General features: G+C 52.2%; 9 protein-coding genes across 9 annotated transcripts; 4 read left to right on the forward strand and 5 right to left on the reverse strand.

Annotated features, from left to right (window-relative positions):
* Positions 1-422: 422 nt before the first annotated feature.
* On the reverse strand, positions 423-1,122 carry TRV_02808 (uncharacterized protein; the record flags this gene model as incomplete). Its single annotated transcript, XM_003023015.1, has 2 exons — positions 423-821; positions 919-1,122. 2 exons carry the CDS (start codon positions 1,120-1,122, stop codon positions 423-425), a joined length of 603 nt encoding a protein of 200 aa, XP_003023061.1.
* A 415-nt stretch (positions 1,123-1,537) lies between these two features.
* On the reverse strand, positions 1,538-2,619 carry TRV_02809 (uncharacterized protein; the record flags this gene model as incomplete). The annotated part of the gene is made up of 3 exons (XM_003023016.1): positions 1,538-1,824; positions 1,877-2,431; positions 2,490-2,619. 3 exons carry the CDS (start codon positions 2,617-2,619, stop codon positions 1,538-1,540), a joined length of 972 nt encoding a protein of 323 aa, XP_003023062.1.
* A 226-nt stretch (positions 2,620-2,845) lies between these two features.
* On the forward strand, positions 2,846-5,202 carry TRV_02810 (uncharacterized protein; the record flags this gene model as incomplete). The annotated part of the gene is made up of 2 exons (XM_003023017.1): positions 2,846-4,557; positions 4,623-5,202. The coding sequence occupies 2 exons, from the start codon at positions 2,846-2,848 to the stop codon at positions 5,200-5,202; spliced, it is 2,292 nt and encodes a 763-aa protein (XP_003023063.1).
* Positions 5,203-6,794: 1,592 nt separating this feature from the next.
* On the reverse strand, positions 6,795-7,676 carry TRV_02811 (L-cystine transporter, putative; the record flags this gene model as incomplete). Its single annotated transcript, XM_003023018.1, has 2 exons — positions 6,795-7,172; positions 7,248-7,676. 2 exons carry the CDS (start codon positions 7,674-7,676, stop codon positions 6,795-6,797), a joined length of 807 nt encoding a protein of 268 aa, XP_003023064.1.
* Positions 7,677-8,987: 1,311 nt separating this feature from the next.
* TRV_02812 (uncharacterized protein) lies at positions 8,988-10,270 on the forward strand (the record flags this gene model as incomplete). The annotated part of the gene is made up of 4 exons (XM_003023019.1): positions 8,988-9,051; positions 9,125-9,337; positions 9,375-9,516; positions 9,580-10,270. The coding sequence occupies 4 exons, from the start codon at positions 8,988-8,990 to the stop codon at positions 10,268-10,270; spliced, it is 1,110 nt and encodes a 369-aa protein (XP_003023065.1).
* Positions 10,271-10,524: 254 nt separating this feature from the next.
* TRV_02813 (uncharacterized protein) lies at positions 10,525-11,231 on the reverse strand (the record flags this gene model as incomplete). The annotated part of the gene is made up of 3 exons (XM_003023020.1): positions 10,525-10,616; positions 10,683-10,829; positions 10,880-11,231. 3 exons carry the CDS (start codon positions 11,229-11,231, stop codon positions 10,525-10,527), a joined length of 591 nt encoding a protein of 196 aa, XP_003023066.1.
* A 1,252-nt stretch (positions 11,232-12,483) lies between these two features.
* On the forward strand, positions 12,484-13,992 carry TRV_02814 (uncharacterized protein; the record flags this gene model as incomplete). The annotated part of the gene is made up of 2 exons (XM_003023021.1): positions 12,484-12,819; positions 12,907-13,992. 2 exons carry the CDS (start codon positions 12,484-12,486, stop codon positions 13,990-13,992), a joined length of 1,422 nt encoding a protein of 473 aa, XP_003023067.1.
* An 839-nt stretch (positions 13,993-14,831) lies between these two features.
* On the forward strand, positions 14,832-16,884 carry TRV_02815 (uncharacterized protein; the record flags this gene model as incomplete). Its single annotated transcript, XM_003023022.1, has 3 exons — positions 14,832-15,336; positions 15,412-16,760; positions 16,828-16,884. The coding sequence occupies 3 exons, from the start codon at positions 14,832-14,834 to the stop codon at positions 16,882-16,884; spliced, it is 1,911 nt and encodes a 636-aa protein (XP_003023068.1).
* Positions 16,885-17,331: 447 nt separating this feature from the next.
* Positions 17,332-18,233, reverse strand: TRV_02816 (uncharacterized protein; the record flags this gene model as incomplete). Its single annotated transcript, XM_003023023.1, has 3 exons — positions 17,332-17,803; positions 17,995-18,066; positions 18,124-18,233. 3 exons carry the CDS (start codon positions 18,231-18,233, stop codon positions 17,332-17,334), a joined length of 654 nt encoding a protein of 217 aa, XP_003023069.1.
* Between the last annotated feature and the right edge of the window lie 135 nt (positions 18,234-18,368).

Here is an 18,368-nt window from a genome sequence, read left to right on the forward strand (position 1 = left end):
AAGCTGTCTGTTTTTCAAAGGTTCCATTGGGTGGAAGAAGAGGACAATTGACCTCTCTTGTGTGTGGTAGATGGAAAGCGGCGGTGCAGACACTGGCCCGATTCCACCGGGTCGACCCCCGGAGCGTGGGCCTGGACAAGTTTGGACGGTCGGGCAACTTCTACGACCGGCAGCTGGCGACGTTCCAGACGATCCACACGGCGCAGGCGAGCACGCGGGACATCGAGACAGGGCGGCCGGTCAATGAGCTGCCGCACTTTGACGAGCTGGTGGCCTTTTTCTCGACGAAGAGCAGCCAGCCTCTGGACCGGTCGAGCCTGATCCACGGGGACTACAAGATCGACAACATGGTCTTCCACCGCACGGAGAGCCGGGTGATAGGGGTGCTGGACTGGGAGATGGCGACCATCGGACATCCGCTTTCAGACCTGTGCAATCTTACGGGCCCCTATGCCAACGTCGAGGGCGGCCCGGCGGAGACGAGGTTCAGGAGCGAGGGGATCGAAGGGCTGCCGACGCGAGACGAGTGTGTGAGGTGGTATGGGGAAGTGAGCGGGTGGGCAGTCAGCGGGCGAGAGCTGGGCTGGGGAGATGCGTTCCACGCCTTCCGGGGCTCGATTATCATGCAAGGGATCGCAGCGAGGTATGCGCTGAGACAGGCAAGCAGTGCGAGGGCGAGGGAGTATGCCAGTCTGATGAGCCCCTTTGCCCGCAAGGCCTGGGAGAAGGTCTTGCAACTGAAGGATGCCACAAGCAGCAACAGTACCAGCAGCAGTACTAGCAGCAACAGTAGCAAGCTGTGACTTAAACTTGTTCTTTTTCTATGACATGTCTCTGATGCATCCCTCTTTTTACTCCGTGCCCGTCTACGGCTCTGCTGGGCCCCTGTATATACTCCATCATGCTAACAGGACTAACCCTTGCTTCATGCGGATGTCTGCCACGTGTCTCTCCTGAGGAAGTCTCTCTCTTTCGGTCCTTTTTTTCTTCATCTTCTTCGATGGTCTGTCTGTCTGTCTGTCTGCCCAAAAGTAAGGGTAAGACCCGGGGTGGTTCAGAAAGAAGCAGTCTCTCCGGCAGGGCTGAACAGGCGCCCTCGGCCTGTCTTTTGTCTTTGGACATGTCTCTCCCGCTAATTACCTGCTCCCGTCAATAAGACAGCAGCAAGCCGTACTCCGTACTGGAATATGTAATAAGAACAAGCAACCTCAGCTCGGTGGCGTGGCTGAGCAGTGGCGAGTGGAAGAAAGCCCATAGAGCAAAAAAGAGGCTCAGGGGTAACCGCCAGCACCGAGATATCACCACCAGCAGCACCACCATCAGGAGAGCAGTAAACAGGCAGTGATAGATGACACTATGGGTAGCAGCAGTAGAGTCACAGTCGAGCCGGCCAGCCCGAGGGTCTGTCTCCACTGGCATCGTCGCAGTTGATTACCAGCAGTCAGTCCCAGAGAGTAACTCTGTATCAGCAGCACCGGCGAATGGAGCCCGGCCAAGGGGCTGAAGAAGAGACCCCCCCCCCCAGGGCCGTTTCACGTCAGGGATGCCCTCCAGCTCGTCCGTTTTCTTCATGCTGAGTCTCATCATCATCAGCAGCAGCAGCATCACCGTCGCCGTCGCCGTCGCCGCCGCCAGCCCTAAAGGCAGCGCTGAGTCCTCTTGAGTCTGCCGTCTCCGTCCTCCCTGGCGCTTCCCTGGCCCTCCCCGTTGGCTCCTTTCCAACCGCCCTGGGACTGACTCCCCTTATAACACGGCGGATGCGGCTGTTCTTTTCTTCTTCTTCTCTTCTTCTCTTCTTCTTCTTCACCTTCTCCTTCTTCTTAGCTTTATGCTGCTGCCTGGCATCTTCCTCCTGACCAAGTCTGCTGGTATGTACTCTCTCTCTCTGTCTGTCTGTCTCTCCCGTCTTCTACTCTCGTCTTCTCTTCTTTCTCTCTGCCTGCCTTGCGGCTCTGTTGGCTTGTGGCTCTGCTAGCCTTTTCCCGGCTGGGTTTCCGTCTTTCTTCCCGCCGCCGATCCACACACCACAGCCTCATCTTCATCTTCATCTTCATCTTCATCTTCTTCGCTTCTTCTTCTTCGTCTTCTTCTTCCTCGTCTTCGTTCTTCGTTCTTCGACGCATCAGCCTCATCCTCGTCTCGCCTGGCCTTCTGTCAGCGTGTCTCTCTTCCGTGCCCCTGTCCGCCCGTCTGTCTCTCTGTCTGCTGCCCGTCTGCTTCGACCAGATGGCCTGACTGTCAGCCTGTACGTCCCCTGCCTGCTCGGAGGTCCGGTTTGTTCCCTGGCTACTCCCTCTTCTTCCTCTTCTTCCCCCTCTTGTTTCTCTTCTCTGTTTCTCTGTCTCTCTGTCTCTCTTTCTGTCCTCCTTTCCGTCCCCGTTGTGGTGCTGGTCCCAGTCCCGTCCTTCGCCTGAGGTCGCCTCTTCCCCAACTGAATACGACCCAGTGAAGCCGTTGGCTCTGTGTCCCTACTTTTGCCCCCCTGTCACTCTCCACTGATCCTGCAGTCTCTCTCTCTTTCTTCTCTCTCTCTGAGTCTACTTCTTCGTGTCTTTTTGCGTCCTCTTCGGTCTCCCAGCGCTGTGCTGATAAAAGTGCCAGGCCAGGCTTGCTAACCATCCCAGCCCGTCCGAGAAATACCAAACCAAGGAAAAGGAACAGCACAGGAAGGGCAGACACAAAAGCACCCAAGAAAGGGGGGAAATAAAGGGCTAAAAGAAGAGAAAAGAAAGAAGAAAAAAAGAGTGTCCGAGTCTGCCGGAGGTACCTCGTCTGTGTCTCTCTCTCTTTTTTTTTCTATCTCTCTCTCTCTTATGTCGCCGAACCTGGACTCGCCCATGAAATGATGAACTACGACTCAGACGACGCCCGGAACCTCTCTCCGCCCCTCGAGAAGCAGAAGATCGTCTACGAGCCGCACGAGTCCCCTCCGCCATTCATCCCAGAGGACAAGAGCGAGACCTGCAGCCCGGTCGACGCCAGCTGCAGCAGCAACAACAACAACAACAACACCAGCAGCAGCAGCAGCAGCAAGCCGGGCGGAGGCGGCCCGGGAGGAGGTGGTGACCGTAAGCGTCGACGATGTGGCAGATCAACCAAGTCAGCGTTAAGCGACGAGCTAATACTGAGGTCCGTAGCTCCCAATGACCCCGAGATTGCCTACAGGTCCAGAGAAGCGCCCCTCAGGCGGGATTCTTCCTCCTGCTCCTCCTCCTCCCCGGTCTCGGAGCATACCAGCGGTGCTGAGGACGCCGCCAGCCTCCAGGACGTCGACGGTGCCCTTCCCCCGGACATTGAGCTCAAGAGACGACTCCAGTCGACGTCGACGTCAGCAGGAGGCGCAGCCAGAAAACCCTCGTCGCCGACCTTGATCTCGGCCTCCAACAACAACAACCATCACAATAACAACAATTCTGCCGAAAACAACAGTACCCATACCAGCACCAGCCACAGAAACCACCACCACAGTCACCACCACAGTCACCATCACAGCTTCGGGCAGCCACTGCCACGCCCTGACATTCTTATGACCGATCCTCCGAATCCCTCAGCGGATCCCTCAGCCGCTGCCGCTGCCGCTACTCCCAGGCATCCTGCTACTACGGCTAGCTCGAAAGAGGGAGCTTCAAACGCTGCTAGTCCTGCTCCTGCTCCTGCTCCTGCTCCTGCTGCTACCACGACCACCCGTCTTCCTTCGGTGGCCCAGATCATCTCAAATCCTACCTCTCAGTCTCCCCTCTCGGCCTCGATTTTTCAGGATTCAAGGCCCCCCTTGCTCACAACCCCTACAACATTCAAGAAACTAAATACTTTCCCCCTGGATCCTTCCCGAGGAGCTGGCGGCCAGAGCCTGCCGTCAACTATTGCTGGCAGCTCCTCGGACTCCGGCAGCACTGTCTGCCAGAGCCTCCCATCCTTCAGATCCTCCTTCCCCAGTGAGATTGTCCCTGATGTTATCTCCTCAAAGGATCACTTTCTCAATAAAAACGGCGTGCCACCACAACCACCGTATCCGGCAGTCACTTCTTCCCCTCGCCAGTCACACCACTCCCATTCGCACAGCCATGGCCACCACACCTCGTCACAGTCACATATACGTCGCCTGTCAGAGCAATTCTACCCTACTCCTCTACTATCCTCAACATCATCTACGCCAGCTTACTCTCAGGGCTCTCCTCCCAAATCCTGTGATATTCCTACACACCACCACCACCAGCAGCCGCCGCCGCCGCCGCCTTCCCAACAACAGCAGCAGCAGCAGCAACAACAACAGCAACAGCAACAGCACTACTGGCCAGGCAGGCTAAAAACAGACCACTCCCGGTCTCATTCCCAGTCCCACTCTCAATCCCTGTCTCAGTCCTCATGTGAGCCTGGCTTCCAGTACAGCGACTCCCCAAGTACAGGATATCCTACCCCCACGGACCCAGCCAGTCAGGAGGGCTCGGAAAAACGCCATGCAACGCCCACATCCTCTTCCATCGCGTCCTCGGGCATGTTCAAATGCAATTACCCTGGCTGTGTCGCCCTCCCATTCCAGACCCAATACCTTCTAAAGTATGTCTCCTCCCTCCCGCCCCTACCGCTTTTTTTTAAAGCTCATTCTAATGCAAAAGTCCCAGCTCGCATGCAAATGTCCACTCTCAATTCCGGCCATACTACTGCCCCGTCCAGGGCTGTCCCCGCTCCGAGGGCGGAAAGGGCTTCAAGCGCAAAAATGAGATGATCCGCCACGGTCTTGTGCACGATTCGCCAGGCTACGTCTGTCCGTTCTGCCCGGACCAAAGACACCGCTATCCCAGACCTGATAATCTCCAACGGTACGTTACCAAGCCCAAGATGAAAAAGAAAAAGAAAAGAAAGGAAGGAAGAAGTAACCGTTCTTTTTCGGCCCTCGTTCTTCGTTTCCTTGTCGATCCCGCTCTTAGCGTGGTTGCCTGTTCATCACTTCCGCTGCGCCTCCTGTGCCTCAGGCAGGCGCTTATTCAACATTTCACCCTATATTATCCATACATAACCCCCAACGCATTAAGCATAATATGTAATGTGGCTGTGCTAACCTTCTCTCCCCTTTTTGCCTTTGCCTTAAACAGACACGTCCGCGTCCACCACATCGACAAGGACAGAGAGGATCCGTTGCTCAGAGAAGTCCTTGCTCAAAGACCCGAGGGCGCCAACCGTGGACGAAGGCGCAGAGCCTAGCCATATTCCGTTCTCCCCGTCCCCTTTTCCCACCCTCCCACTCCCCTCCCTCCCTCCCCCTCTTTTCTCTCTTCAAGATACTATAACCATGACCACGACCACGACCCACGCCCTTACATCTCATCATCATCATCATCATCATCGTCATCGTCATTATATTGTCCCATTTCAAAGCGAGAGCGAGAGCGAACTGTGTTTTTGATGTTTTCTTTTTTTTTGCTTGTTTATCTTCCTGCTATTGCCTTTCCTTTCCACTTTCCTCCTCCCGCCTGTTCTAAAACGAATATATATATATAGTTTATATATATACTCTGTTTGCGTGTCATCCATCTTGCCATTCCATATCATACCATATCTCCATTCGTTCGTCTATCCGGCCCGGTCTGGTTCTATTCACTTCATTCGTTTTTGACCTTCTTTTCTTGTCATCGATCATTTTACCTTGGCTACTCTATCCATCTTGCTCATTACTCGGCTTGCAAAGGCGTACAAACATCGGCTGGATCATTCTTCTTCTTTTTTTCCACACCACGTTTCTTTTTCCTCTTTCTATGTATTTCTTTAATACGTTCCATTACATCCATCTATCTACACTTTTATTTCCCTTGTTATTATATTTCCTTGTTTCCTCGCCATCGTCTCGGGAGCAAAGCGAAACACCGCCTCACGAGCAACCCCATCTCAGCCCCGTCCCCATCCCCGTTCCCGCTGCCATGCCCGCCTCCTCACATTTCATTACAAGACTAAAAAAAATTCATCGCTCCGTTCACTTTCTTTTTTTCGTCTGTCGGGGAAGGGGAAATTTTTCGAAAAAGAGAACACGGCCATTATTCATCAACATCATACAACACACGTCGAGGTCCTGAGACGAGGGTTTCAGGATAGGATTATTTATTAGGATAACGGACACCTTGCAAGTAAAATGGGGGCTACTAAATTTATTGAATTGCTGATCGATTTGATTGACCTCGTTCAATAAGTAACCAGCTCACGGCCCCGTGTATATATTTATTTCACCAATAAAAAAAAAAAAAGGAAAAAAAAAAAAAAAGAAACGAGAGAAGGAAGGGAGGGGGAAGAAAAAGGAAGAATTCATGTGATTCTGGTTCTGGTTCTGATTCTGGTCCGCCTCTGCATCCTGCGTGTCTTATATGCCTTCCAAGGTTGCCTCGTTATTTATTGATTTTATTTTCCAGGGGGGTAAGAATCCGATAGGCACCGGCTTGTACGGGGGGGTATCCATATCCATGGGCGGAAGGAGAACAACTGGCATGCCCTGCCAGACAGAAAGTAGCGGTAAGGTCAGCATGACCGCATCATACGACCAACTGACAGGCCGGACCAAAGGCAACCGCCAATATAGCTAAAAGTAGCTAAAAAAATAAAGCAAGGTGAACACACAAATAATACATCAAGCGAGGAAGAAGCGAGGATTGCTCAAGAAAATACCCCAAAACAGCTGGCGCACGCCCTTCCGTGTTCCTAGAGTAGGTCAAACCAGCCAGCGCCAGCATCATTCTATCCAGTTATCCAAGAAAAAAAAAAAATATCAAGGGATGGGGGAAAGTGTACTCTTGTACTACTTTCAACAGCTAGGCTCTTTCTCTCTGCCGAAGCAGTGGTTGTCGAACAGGAGCTTGACTCTCAACATCTTCATCCTCATCATCACTTTCCTTTGACCCATTGCTATTCCGGTAAAGGATGTAATGCTGGGCAATGAAGATAAAGTCAAAGAAAATGCTCACATTGCTTAGACCGAATTTCGCCGGGTTGCCTGTGATACCGCTCCAGTCGTTTTCAAGCGAGGAGTCAATGACCAGCTGTATCAGGGAGAGGATGCCGCCTATCAGATCAAGAAGGATCTGCCATATGCTCCATCCCACCGTTGACTTTAGCCGGTAGTTCAAGTACACCTGGGGACAGTACTTGACTACCGTTGCAAGTAACTTGACATATGACATGGTATAGATCTAGTAAATGCAACCGTCATCGTCAGCAAAGCCGTTACAGTTGCAGTTTGCAGCTGGGCACAGCAGGAAACATACACCATCTATCCAGGCCCAATCGGAAGCATCGTTACCGCCCTTCGACCACGCCAGGAGGAAGACGCCGAGTATGCACAGCACGCATCCTACCACCATCCCGGCCACAGGGGCGCTAACGTTCTGGTGCGCCGATGCTTTGAAACCCCATATCATCGGGTAGAACTGGGAATACGTCAACACGCTCAGCAGGACTGCATGGAAGGCAAACGCAACGTCGTTGGCGCGCACGGTGGGCTCCGGCGCCTCTGGATGACGGACGGCATACTGGTGCCGTATGACGGGGGAGAAGTAGAAGGTCGAGGTGTAGACAGCGTAGCAGATGAAGCCAAGCACGTTGGAGGTCGGGAACGAGATGGTCGAGCCCGAGGTGGAGCGACGTTGCCAGTTCTTGATCGGCTGCGGGTAGAACGAGAGAGACCAGCAGAGCATGCTATGTAGTATTTTGTTCTTTTAGCTATGTGATTCCTCTGGGCCAGCTTCGGGATGTCCGCCTGTGAGGCTGACGGCCGGCAGCGGGGGGGAGTAAGGCAAGGGCGAGCATACTATATCCATCCCAGAAGCCTGTGGAGTAGTTACATCGTTAGCTTAGTGGTTCCCTTGAGTTGAATATAGCTGCTTGTTATAACCAGCTGGGTGGGCTTGTGAGGCAGTGGTGCTGGCGGTGCTGGCGGACGACGTTACCTGGAGACTGCACGCAGGAACCGCACGACCTGGGACGACATGGCGGGCAGACAGCGAGCGGGCGAGACAGGCCTACTGCCGTCTGTTCTGAGGCGAGGGAGACGGAGGGAGAAGAGCTGTGTATTCCACTGGCCTCAGCCGGTGTCCATCCCTTCGCCTTTTTTAAGGATGATGTCTGTGGGAAGCGAGAAGTGAGGCATGACCGGCGGATGGTCATTTGCCCTGGACGCAGGCTAAGCTTTGGCTTCGACTAGCTGGCTACCGCCGACATACTACTACTTTGTTAATAATGACTTAAGGCGATAGCTGGGATAGGACTGGATATGTATTGAGGCCATATAGATGCCTGGCTAGACAGGCCGCTGCCTGGTTGTCTCGCTGCCAACTGCCTCGCTGCTCTATCCTGCGGCCTCCAGCAGGCATAACTAACTAATACACAGCAAGCAGCTTCGTAGCTGACAAGTAGCCAACCTGACCGGTACCTGTAGCTCGCTGCCTGCCTAGCGCCTGCAGCCTATTTGCTTACATGAAGCCGGAAGCCGAAGAAGCGAAGGCGAGTCATTCGGCCAGAGGAAATTTCCCGGCGGTTCCATCAGCCGCGACTCCACGACCGAGAGGCCAGCTAGGGAATCCTGTACAGCTTGTAACAGTCATAGTTTCAAAAAGGGAGCATCCCATTCAGCCATCTAGATAACTAGCTATTAACTAGTCTGCCGTGAGAGCCGCCAACATGGCATCTGACGATCTGGTGCCCGAGACAAAAGTGTTGGCGATTGCGAGTCATGTACGTTGGTCGCCCCCAAGGCTGCGGTTAATTTGGCGACGGGCCAATGGTGATATCAACCTCTGCTAACCCTGGCAATGTTGGGTATCTGAAGGTAGTCTATGGGTACGAAGAAGCCCTCTGCTTGTCCTGGTACTCCCTCCTTGACAAGGCCATGTCCTACCTTCCACAATATACCCCCCCGGGGCTGGCCCCGAATGCACAGGAACACTTTTCAATTTGCCTGTCTACATGACTAAATCAAGCTGCTCTGATACAGATATGTCGGCAATACGATGGCCACGCTTGCCATGCAGTCCCTGGGCTGCGAAGTGGCTGCCTTGAACACGGTTCATTTCAGTGAGATGCTCTCAACCCTGCGATGCATGTCAAGCGAGAGACGGATAAGTAGATACTGACCATCCATGTATAGGCAACCATACCGGATATAGACAGTTCAAGGGGACAAAGTCGTCTGCTCAGGAAATAACCAACCTATATGAAGGGCTACGGCAGAGCTACCTTACTGACTTTGACGTTTTGCTGACTGGATATGCACCCAGCGCTACCGCAGTGGAAGCAGTCGGAGCTATTGCCATGGACCTGAAGAAGAAGGCATCTAAGAAGCCAGGCTCATTTTTCTGGGGTGAGTCAATGACGATGTGTACGTGCTAAAGCTATAGTCACTTCTAACAGACGAGAATTAGTGCTTGATCCTGTCATGGGAGACCAGGGACGTATATATGTCAACGAGGATGTGGTGCCGGCATATAAAGCTCTCGTTCCCCATGCAGACTTGATCTTACCAAACCAGTTCGAAGCAGAGTAAGTCGGGCTGTCCCCTTGATCAAATCGACGACCACACAAAGACTAAAAGAATAAACCAAGGCTACTTTCTGGAATAAAAATTACTTCAGCTGAAAACCTGGTGGACGCAGTGACCGTCATCCACCGGACATATAACGTGCCTCATGTCATTGTTACTTCTGTACAGCTACCAGGACTGCCATCCTCATCCGCATCATCAGTCATCTCCCTCTCAACAGCAGATAATTCATCCGTCAGCCAAGATGCACGCCCAGACAACACGCTGGCAGTCTTCGGTTCTACCATGCGATCTGACCGCTCCGCTCGGCTATTTAAAGTCGAAGTACCTCGCCTAGACTGCTTCTTCAGCGGGACGGGCGACATGTTCGGTGCCTTGATGGTTGGAAGACTCCGTGAAGCCGTGTTTAATGATTCACCGGCGCTTCGTGAAACGGCTTCCTGGGTATCTCCAGACAATGTTGCGACGACGGATCTGCCGCTTGCCAAGGCCACTGAGAAGGTTCTGGCAAGCATGCATACGGTTCTGGAGAAGACAATGATAGCTAGGAACGAAGAGCTAGCGAGATATCAGAACGAAGATGAGAGGAATGACGCCGAGTTTGCTCATCTTCCAGAGGAAGAACGCAAGGCCGCGCTTGAGAAGAGGGCCCGGCTTCGTGCATCAAAGGCAGCGGAGGTTAGGCTGGTGCGCAACGTCGAACATGTAAGGCACCCTGTTGTGAAGTTCAAGGTGAGAGAGTGGAACCAGTGATCCGTCTTCAGCCTGTATATTGCCATTGATGTTGCTCTCTAGCAGCAGTAGTCTCTTATTCTGCCATGTGCGCATAAACATATATACCGGACATTAGAATAGAAACCGAAAATCATAGTTAACTAGAGTTCCAAGTCGTTGAAAATCGTTTTTTTTCTTTTAACCTGTGCTTCCGAACCCGCCGGCACCACGCACGCTTTCCTCCAATTGCTCAGCTACAAGAACTTCAGGCGTGTAAATCTGTAAGCCGTGTGTTAGCCACTGACTGAGCTGCCAATGCCAGATTGACTGTTCAATAAACTTACTCTCTCCAGGATGAGCTGTGCAATTCGGTCACCCTCCTTGACTATATTTTTTGCAACACGTTAGCATCACCTCTTCAAGCGGAGTATACTATAGTGATACGACGTACTGGTAAAGTTGACACCGGAGAAATTGAACAGTAACACCTTGACTTCTCCACGATAATCGGCGTCGATAACACCGGCTCCAGTGTCAATGAAGTTCTTCGACGCAAGCCCACTGCGGGGTGCTATCCTTCCGTCTACCACCAGGTCAGCTAGCCTGAAAAAGATATATAGACCGGCTTTCTTCCGCTTAGCCACTTACAAGTTCCCTCTGGAACAGCAATTGCAAGCCCAGTCGAGACTAATCCCTTGCCTCTGCCGGGAATCACGGTCTCCGTTGCAGCGTACAAGTCGTATCCGGCAGCAAACGCAGAGCCTCGGGTAGGCGCGCGGGCTTCCGGCACCAGCTTCTTGACCTGCAACTGGCAGGTAGGAGCAGCAGCAGGAACAGCGGGCGCAGTCTCGGTGGTCTCTGGAACCGCCATGGCTTCGGTCTTGGGGCGTTTGGCGAGAGGCGAGTTGGGTTGAGAAGGGGCGGTGTGAGCGAGGGCCTTGACACCCGGGGCAGCAGCAGCAGCAGTAGGGGGAGGAGTGACTTCTTTGGGGTTTGTCATTATACGTTGAGCAGGCTACTCTGTCAATTCATCAAGTCCGCAACCGAGTACTCCGTAGTTCAGCTTTTTCTGGAGGTCCAAAAAAGCACTTTATCTTCGTCTTTTAATGGCGGTGGTCGTGTTTCTGGTTCGTGTCCGTCACGTGAGGCAAGGTTCCCGCGCGTCCGCGCCCAAACAACATCCTGATATAACATTCCAGGCAGTAGTTAAGTACCTCGGGGTCTTCTCTGCACCGCACGAACATCTAAGTACTCCGTATCTGGATGGTCTGGGTACGGAAATATTGCATGTCTTCTCAGGCTAGGCTACGGAGCAGGTTTCTACGATAGGCAAGCCCTCACAAGGTCTGTTGCGCCGTTTTCCAGCGCGCACCGTTACGCAGCTATTGTGCCGGGTTATTATCGGATACAGCCAGATGCACCCGAGAAACAGCCGGTATTGGCCACTCGGCCGCAGCCCTGAGAAGCCTCTGATTGATGTGCAGCTCTCCTTCCATGGGTCGAGATTTCGGGTCGAATGACCTGCGGGCGGCAGTGCCTGGAGCATATTTAAGCCGCTTATGTCATAGCTCATGCCAAGTCTTTAACCGCAGCGAGCCTAAGCAGACGTCAAGCGAAATCAGGGAAACAACCCTGTCAGGAGAACAGATAGAGTGTCCGATAATAGCAGGTAGTGGTATGTCAGATGTCGGACGTTTGTCTTGGGACCGTTATTGTTTCTGGGCCAGGGCCGGAATTTCCACCATGGGGCCAAGATAATTTACGTTGGGTATCATTTCCATAGCAATACATTCAGAAAGCGGATACAGTGGCTAGTTAATTTGCTCATTCTTTCATCGTAGCTTAAGCTGAAAAAAAAAAGCCAACCCTCCCTTGCTCGTACTGTTTTAGCAGTAAAGATGTCGACTTCTTTTCTACTCTCTCGTTAATTTTTGCCCTTTAAAAATGATCTCGTCTCGAGTGAACACGAGACTTTCCAATTCGGGCCAAAGAAGGGACTCAAATTAGGCTTTCGGATAAATAAAGATCCCCATATCACGTGTACATGCAGCCTCATGTTGACAAACTTCCGCTTTGGGAAAGGTCGCGGTTCCACCCTTTGCAGATGAAAGTTTCTCCGTCTTTGATTTATTCCATCCATGGATGTTAAAGGAGTTCAGGAGCGTTGAGCGTCGTTGGCAGTCCAGCAGACGAGGAAGAAGAGTCATCTTTGGATAGCACTGAGCACTGAGCATCGAGCACCGAGCGCGAGGATGGACACTCTTAATCTGCAGTCTGCTTCCGAATATCTCAATAACCTACTTCTCGCCCGGGGACTCCTGCGGAATGGAAAACGGATCGACTTTGCAGACCCGGGGAACGCTGCGGACGGCGCTGAAGACACGATGGCACAAATTATTAACCTGATCCACGATCTGGTGACTCGGAGAGACGTGAGTGCTACTGTTTTCCCCATTCCTACTGGCTATGATACTGCGACGGTTGCACTGACACTTCCCATCCGCCAGCGTGAAGCAGAACAACGGGAAAGTCTTGCCACTACTGTGAAAAATCTCCGAAAGACAGAAGCAAAACAGGCACTTCAGGTGGTAAGTTTTGGTCATCCACGATTCCATTCCCAGTAAGTAGAGTGGTTTGATAAGACCCTAAACTGACGGTGTTATCAATGGGAATAGGAACAACTGGAGGGCAAAACGAAAGAACTGTCTCGCTCGATTGCTCTTGCAGAAGGGCAAGAAACAGCATTTAAATCCACAATACGCAATGCAGACATTACTATACGTGGCCTAAAGGATCAGATGCAGCGGATGAAATCGTCGATCCAGCAGATAAGAACCCAATGCGCTACGGACATCCGCAAACGAGATATTGAATTGCAGAAGCTCAAAACCCACCTGACCGAGCGACAGCGTGGAAAGAGAGATGGATACGGTGTGATGACTATTACAATACAGCCTCCACCGAAGACAAACACCTCCAGTAGAAAGGTGGCTCAGGGGGGGAGCACTGCGGATGTACCGGGCTACAGTCTCAAGCAGGAAACAACAGAGTATTTGACACAGCTGTGCCAGAGTTTAAGTGATGAAAACGATGCGTTGATACAGCTGTCTCGAGATACAATTCAGACGTTAAGAGAACTGCAAGGACTGGAGGATGGAGATGTGGAGGGGGTTCCTGAGGGTGCTGTAGGGAAAGAAGAAGGTGTAGATGCCGCTCTATCCCGGCACGAACTGCTCTCAAAGGAAATGGATGCTGCTCTTGACCAGCTGCGAGCTCTACTTACAAACCCGTCCTTTGTTCCCCTGGAAGAAGTGGAACTCCGAGACTCTGAGATTGCTCGACTGCGGGATGGGTGGGAGAAGATGGAGCAGCGATGGCAGGAGGCAGTTTCCATGATGGACGGGTGGCATAAGCGGGTGTCTCACGGGAGCGGGTCGATTAGCCTGAGTGAGCTGAGACTGGGGATGTCCTTCACGACAGACTCGAGCATGCAGAAGGAGGCGGGCAGCACGCTGAATTTGTCCGTGGATCAGTCAGAATCGGGCAGTTCGGCCGTGTCTAGCAGACGGGTATCCAACGACTCCTCGACCCGGGAGAGACCGAAGAGGCTGTTCGACATCGAGCCGTCAGGGGCCGCCAAAGAAAACCATGCACCGGCAGGCAAGACCGCTGCTGGGGGTGAGAAGGCGGCTGCGCAGAGATCAGACGCAACTGATGTACGCCAGAAGAGACGGAAGCTGCAGCGGAACCGCCCGGCCTGAGGGGAGCCCCCAGCAGACCAAAACCAACCTTAGACTAGAGATCTAAAAATGCCATATTTCATCAGTCTTTTCATCGTCTTTTCGTTGTCTCCGTCGTGGCTCTGTATGCTCTGATGCTCTGATGCTCTGATGTAGAGGTTGATGCCAACCGCCGCTTAGTCAGCTCAACATGCATCCCAACTCCAACTCCACCACAAAAACCTCGTTTTCTTCCATCCTCACAAACCTCAAACCTCGCTCGCTCGCAGAACCCGACCTGATCGAAACCTCGTTTCCCCTTCTCTCCCTCTCGCATCCTCCTCTCGCGCCCTTTCCGGTCTTTTATGCTTCGACTCATGCCTTAGTTCAGACGTTTGCTGGTTTAGCCGCTGTGTTCGATACACCGCTGTTGCCCCCGTGTCCAGATTCGAGCCTTAATTGCCGCCCGGCCTCAAGACCCTATCCTCGACGGGTTGCGAGTTTTTTTTGCGTTACTTCATATTAATACATTTATACTACTTGCCAAACCGCCGTGCAGCCCACTGGCCTGGTCTGCCTCCGACCTTTTGTCCAAGAACAAAAAATACTCCTTCCATCAAACCAGCTGTCCGGATTCTGGCTGAATACTCGGATCCCTGTCCCTTAATCATATCCGTCGCTTGGGCATTGCCCCCGACGCTCTTCTGGGGGGTTATTCATCTGCCTGCCTTCGAAAATACGTGGCTGACTCTCCCTTTGCAAACTCAGCTGGCGCTGCAGGAGCTTTGCTTTACTCACCAACCCAAAAAAATTTAATACACCACTCCTCTCCGTTCTTCAGCCGGGCCGTGAAACCTCCCTCCATATCCCCGAGAACAGCCATGGCAAGCCACATTATTGGAAACCGAAACAGCACCCCTGAGGCTTCGAAGTCGTCCCTTCGTCCTCCGTCTTCATCCCGTACTCTAGGGGGCTCTCATCAACTTCGCGCCTCTGCCGATATGTCCGGCTTCGCCCCACCACTGTCTGCTCGCAATATTTGCCCCGCTTCCGAAGTGTACTTCAACCAACAGTCACAGGGTCAGAATAATGCGGACGATGCACTCGATCGGGCCGCGCAGCAGTGGCTGGCAGACATCGATCAGTATGAGACGACTCTGGAAGAAATGGCTGCCGCCACTTTGGACCAAGATTTCAAGGACGAGCTTAGCGCTATCGAGCAGTGGTTTCGTGTGTTGAGTGAGGCGGAGAGAACCGCCGCTCTCTACGCTCTGCTCCAACAAACCACCCAAGTTCAAATCCGCTTTTTCATCCAGGTATTGCAGCAAATGTCCCAGAGTCATCCGATGTCTAGTGTGTTGTCCCCAGCAACCTTTGGGGAAAAGGGTATGTTTACTTTCCCAAAACTATGGGCTCCTCTAGCCCCCGGATTAGGCACACGCTAACACGGAAAATGTCCAGACGCCATGTCCAACCGTCTAAGTGATGCCATGTCGAAGCTAAACGTAGAAGGGTCTCGCAATTCTCTGGTTCGCCCACCACCTTCTCCTGGTAATAAACGCAACTCAGGACTTGATACATCGACTATCAACGCCATGTTCCCTGACGCAGCAGCCGCTATTGCTAAGAAGAAAGCTGAACTCACCCAACAAACCGGAAATGCTCCCGTGTCGAACCGTAACAGTGCAGTGTTCAGTGGAGACAGGTCTTCACTCGTTGCTCCTACCATTTCTACTACAGATGTTGGCAAGGATAACTTGCCTCAGCCCCCTGCTTCTCCTTGGACTCACCGAGCACCAGAACAACAGGCCCCCATTGCACGGCCCAAATCGTCGTCTGGTCAGCAACAACAGCAACAGCAGCAACAACAGCAGCAGCAGCAGCAGCAGCAGCAGCAACCGATGGGCCAGTTTTCTCAGCCACTTCAGTCTGCTGGCCTTCGTTCTCCGCTTTCGTCAGGTCCTTCTAATATCCAAAGCACCACCATCACTGCTCCAGATCTTATGCCAGAGCCTCCAATTCTTTCTCCATACAATGTGGGAAACGCAAGTTGGGCTTCCATGACAAATACCCCCATGGTTTCGTCTTTTAACCAGCAAAGCCAACCAAACCAGGCTGATATGATTGCCAATGCCACTGCTATGAAACTTGCTGCTTTGTCAACTGTCAATAATCGCATTGCCTTGGATGATGCACGCAAATACCGCCGCACTCGTTCTAATGACAACCAGAACCGTATGCACAACCAGCCCCCTGTCTCCCCTGGCCTCCCAAACACCATTCCCGGAACCAATGTCATAATGGTGAATGACTCTGGCCAAATCCTGAACCCCCAGCAGGTTGCTGCTCTGCAGGCTCAACAGCAAGCTGCCATCAGCGGGCGCCGTTCTCGACCTAATTCTCCTGGACTGGCCCTCCAGGGAACGCCGATACAGATGAACTTTACTTCTCCTCAGAACAATGGGTTCCTTGCTGCATATGACGCTAACGCCTACTTGGGTAACACTCTTGGCGGAATGGGTGTCGGTCAATTCAGTGGCGCTGGCAGTCACGAAGGATACCTGTCTGATCATTCTGAAATCCCCCGTGGTCGTTCTCCACGCGGTCGACGTGGAAGCTCCAAGCCACCAGAAGACCCAACCGACCCAGCTCTCCTTCAAGACATACCCGGATGGCTTCGGTCTCTTCGCTTGCACAAGTATACCGACAACCTCAAGGATCTTAAGTGGACCGAGCTGGTGGAGTTGGACGACAAAGGCTTGGAGGCCCGTGGCGTGAATGCCCTTGGTGCCAGAAACAAGATGCTAAAGGTAACTATCCCGAGCTACCCTATCCGCCCTTCATCCGTGCTTTATGCTAACTATTGTTTTGTTGCAGGTTTTTGAGCAAGTCAAGGAGGCCAAGTCGGAGGGAAAGCTCGACAACATCCTCTGAACCCGCCACACTAGGTTGGAGATGTAGCACTATGTCTGATATAAAAAGGAAAGAAATATGGTTTGTTCCCATTCGGTGATGCCGCAACGAATTTTTATACTCTCTTTTGTCTCGCGATATCTACCTGATTTCACCACGTCTATAATCTGACAAGAGCATGACCGGTACGATTGTGAAAGCTCTTGCGTTATATCATTTTTTGGTGTCTGAATTTCCCCCCCTTTTTTTTTCCCTCCTCTCCCTTTTTAATTATTTTTACACACTTTTCGTTTCGCTTTTCAACCTGGGAAATTGTTCCTATAGCTCCTTATCCGCATGGATAGCAGATGGATATAAGCAGAGTCTACTACCACTGATACAATATCAAGACTCGAGTATAACGTCACTCATAACATCTCGGCTGCTTTTGCCAATAGCCCCAGGCAACAGTTAGGCGTATCATGTAGGCTACCTTCGACCATCTTCGTTCCTTATATAGACGCATTCATACAATCCTTCTTCTATGCCTTCATCTAACCCGTCGCTGTCTCTTCCGACATCTCGTCCTCCTTGCTGACCATCAGCTTGCAGCCATTGGTCAAACCGCCCATCGCCAGCCAAGCCTATGACATAATTCCCGCTGTTTACACGGCCCTCACAGCATTGCTGCTCACAGTGCGAGGACGGCGGTTTAAGTCGAGCTGGAGGCCGAAGAAGACGTCTTCTGGGAGTCACAGATGATCTAGCCAGGTAGATATATCGCATGGTGGAAGAGTCGCCGTAAAAAAAAAGAAGGGAGGACTGCAGGGTTGTGTCTGGCTCTGGCTGCGCAGCGGAAGGGCTCCCTTGTACCATATAAAAAGCATGCCGCATCCTCCATCCCCTCACCATCATCATCTTCTTCTTCTTTGTCGAGTCTTCATCTGGCCCAGGATCCGTACTACCAGGCAGACCGCGACTCTCAGCCGGCCCAGGCCTCTTATCCCGTTGGACAAGCGTATATCTTCAAGACAATTCTCAGACCGAGCTCACTGGCGAGCCTGCTACCTGTCAAGTTCCGTATTCTCCCCCGCATTTCTTTTACAGCTCGTCTTCCCAGGGGAACGGTCCCAGACCCTGATTCTATCATACGTGCCTTTGATTGTCTCCTTACGGATTGAAATATTAACATTGAAGATATTATAGATCGGACCTTCAGCACGGCTATACCTGCACGGTTTCCAACCTCAGCGGCCTCTACCACAATGCCCGAATACAAACTTATCGGTTCCTCGCCCGGCGAGATCAAAAATGGAGACAAGGTCGAGGTACAAGTCGAGGGACTCGAGGGAGTTAAGCTTCTTCTCGTGAAACTTGATGACCAAGTCCATGCCATGACCGCTAAATGTACACATTACGGAGCTCCCCTGGTCAAGGGCGTGCTCTCTCCTGATGCAAGAATAACCTGTCCGTGGCATGGAGGTACGTTGACTCTTTCATTTGTGAAATTACTCTTCCTCGTAAAA

The sequence above is a fragment of the Trichophyton verrucosum genome, assembly GCF_000151505.1.
Source record: "Trichophyton verrucosum HKI 0517 chromosome Unknown contig00241_1.f1.exp, whole genome shotgun sequence".
In the NCBI taxonomy this organism is placed as follows: domain Eukaryota; kingdom Fungi; phylum Ascomycota; class Eurotiomycetes; order Onygenales; family Arthrodermataceae; genus Trichophyton; species Trichophyton verrucosum.